We start from the raw sequence: 2,998 nt of genomic DNA on the forward strand, positions 1-2,998 counted from the left end.
GCGGCTCCTGGGCGGGCGGGCGCGTGGCGCGGGCCCGGGACGAGGAGGCCGGGTCTGCGCGGGACGCTGACGCCCTCTCCCCCCAGGAGTGCTTCCCGGCTTCCCGGTGTGCGGGTCGTCCGCCTTCACAGCCAGCTCCTTCCCGCGGTCTTCCTCAGCTGAGATCGCTGGTGAGTGGGCTGCGGGCCTGACCTGGGTGGGGGGCTCCCGGTCCCGAGAGCTGGGGTTCGAGCAGGGCCCGGGCGCGCGTGCATCGCAGGCAGGAGCCTGTCCCGGCCGCGCCCCTGTGTCCCCCGGGCGCCCTGGGCAGCGGCCGGAAGCTCAGAGCCACGACACCGTCCTGTGACCGAGAGCAGGAAGTTTAGTCTCCAGGCCGCGAGCGTTTCGGCGTGCCCGCGGAGGGACCTGGCCCATTCCTGAGCGTCTTTAGCCAGGGGGTGAAAGCGGAAGGTTTGGAGGTCAGAAGGAAGTCGGTCTTCCGGAGCCCACAGGTCTGAGCCCGTGCGAGGGCTTCAGGAAGTCCCAGAACAGTGGAATGGAAGCGAGTTTTTGGCTGGCCCTGTGGCTCAGGGGTAGGTGCTGCTCAGAGAAAGCTGGGTCCCGCCCCCGGCTGACCAGAGCTCACGTCCTGGCGCTGTCAGCGTGAAAAACGCTGGGCCTGGGCCCTTGGCCTGGGCCCCGAGTCCTGAGGGTTAGAGACCTGGAGAAGGACTGCCTGGAGCGGCTCCGTGGGCTCTTCTCTCACGCCTGTGTGCACCTGCTGCCTTCAGAAAAAGCAGGAGTTTATTTTAGTGCAAAGCATTTTGAAATCTATGCATAGATTTAAAAAAAATTTTAATTAGAGGCCGGCAGGTGGTGTGGTGGTTGAGGACGCCGGATTCCCACATGGTCGACTGAGGTTCAAGTCCCAGATCTGGTGGCTTACTTTCTCACTTTCCCTCTCTTTCTCTCTCTCTCTGATCAAACTGGAAAATAATAGTAATAATAATAAATAAAATTAAAATAATTTTTAAAACTTTTAATTAAAAATTATTTTTTGGAATATTTTTGCCACAGGGCTCTTTTGTTCACCAGAGGCAGTGAGAGGTAAAGTGAGAAATCACCCCTCAAGGGAGGATGGCCATGCCACAATCCCTTCTCCTCCATTCTCTTCCTGGGATTTTGGGCATGCGCACACACGCACCCAGCGTAATTTTTAAGTTGTTTGATCTGGGACTCAAACTGTGGTTGGCCATGTGGGAGTCCAGTGCCTTAACCACCACGTCACCTGCTGGCCTTATGCATAGCTTTTTTTTTTTGAGAGGTTTTCGCTATAGGGCGCGTGCACTCGCCAGACAGACAGAGACAGAGAGACAGAAAGCGAGAAATCACCCCCAGGGGGGATGGTCACGCCGCAATCCCTTCTCCTCCATTCTCCTCTCGGGATCTTGGGCACGCACGCACATGTGCCTGGCGTGAGTTTTAAGCCACTGGGTCCAGAACGCGAACCGCGGACTACGTGGGAGTCCAGCGACATAGCCATTACGCTAACTGCTGGTTCCCTATGCATAGTTTTTTCATGACACACATTTTTCGGTGAAAGTTTGTGTAACTGGGAGGCCTAGAGATTGCAGCGAGAGGGCCGGGGTGCTGGACAGTGTGGAATCTGGACAGCCGAGTGTGTCAGCAGTGCGAACCTGCTGGCTGAGTTCCAGGGCTAGGGGGGACAGCGGGGAAGAGGGCCCTCCGCCTCCTTTGGGTTGCAGTACTCCAGAACGAAGTCTCAGGTGGGAGTCAGACGGAGGGGTGAGGAGGAGAGGGCTGCTGAGAGCTCAGACCCTTCCCTTCCCAAAGACAGGAGGGCACTCAGTCTGCAGGAGCCAGGAGGTCAAGCAGAGACAGGCGGGGGGTGGGGCGTGGCAGAGAGCTCTGTGTGGATGTGGGTTGCAAGGAAGCTGCACCCTCGGGATTTCAGAGGCTGGGACCGCCTCACTCAGGACTAGGTGAGAGCAGGAAGTTTGCTCACGGGGCCGGACTACCCGAAGGAGGAGGTGGAGGGCCTGGGAAGGTAGGCCTCCTGGCCTGACACGTGGAGGCGGGAGGCCCGGGAGGAAGGGTGCTCTGGGCTGCTGAGACACCGGACACGGTGCTGCTCTGGTGTCTGCCGAGGGGACTTTCTGTGCTCAGTAGTTAGGGACAGCTTGGGACTGCCCTGGTTGGAAAACCAAAATCCTCACCCTCTGGGGAGTCCCTAGCTAGAATCCGAATCAGTATCCCCATGTGAAGGGAGGGTAGGGGCCGGATTCCCACGCCGGGCAGTTTACCAGGGACCCCATCTCTTCCCTCCCCCAGCCATGGCGGTGACAGTGACCCGCACGACCGTCACCACCACCACCACGTCATCCTCAGGCCTGGGGTCCCCGACCATCGTGGGGTCCCCTCGGGCGCTGACCCAGCCGCTGGGCCTCCTCCGCCTGCTGCAGCTGCTGGCCACCTGCGTGGCCTTCTCCCTGGTGGCCAGCGTGGGCGCCTGGACGGGGCCCATGGGCAACTGGTCCATGTTCACCTGGTGCTTCTGCTTCGCCGTGACCCTCATCATCCTCATCGTGGAGGTGGGTGGGCTCCAGGCCCGCTTCCCACTGTCCTGGCGCAACTTCCCCATCACCTACGCCTGCTACGCCGCCCTCTTCTGCCTGTCGGCCTCCATCATCTACCCCACCACCTACGTCCAGTTCTTGTCCCACGGCCGCTCCCGGGACCACGCCATCGCCGCCACTGCCTTCTCCTGCATCGCCTGCGTGGCTTACGCCACTGAGGTGGCCTGGACCCGGGCCCGGCCCGGCGAGATCACCGGCTACATGGCGACCGTGCCGGGGCTGCTCAAGGTGCTGGAGACCTTCGTGGCCTGCGTCATCTTCTCGTTCCTCCACGAACCGCTCATCCACCAGCACAAGCCCGCCCTGGAGTGGTGCGTGGCCGTCTACGCCATCTGCTTCATCCTGGCTGCCGTGGGCCTCCC

At 60.8% G+C, this 2,998-nt stretch overlaps 1 protein-coding gene across 1 annotated transcript in view; it reads left to right on the plus strand.

Annotated features, from left to right (window-relative positions):
- MYADM (myeloid associated differentiation marker) overlaps positions 1–2,998 on the plus strand; it is a gene marked incomplete in the record, with an annotated part of 23,977 nt that overhangs the window by 20,511 nt on the left and 468 nt on the right. The window contains 2 exon segments of the mRNA XM_027770388.1: positions 87–170; positions 2,332–2,987. Of these exon segments, the coding sequence (XP_027626189.1) occupies positions 2,334–2,987 (654 nt within the window).

Source organism: Tupaia chinensis, unplaced genomic scaffold (genome assembly GCF_000334495.1).
Source record: "Tupaia chinensis unplaced genomic scaffold, TupChi_1.0 Scaffold000131_1, whole genome shotgun sequence".
Taxonomy (NCBI): Eukaryota; Metazoa; Chordata; class Mammalia; order Scandentia; family Tupaiidae; genus Tupaia; species Tupaia belangeri.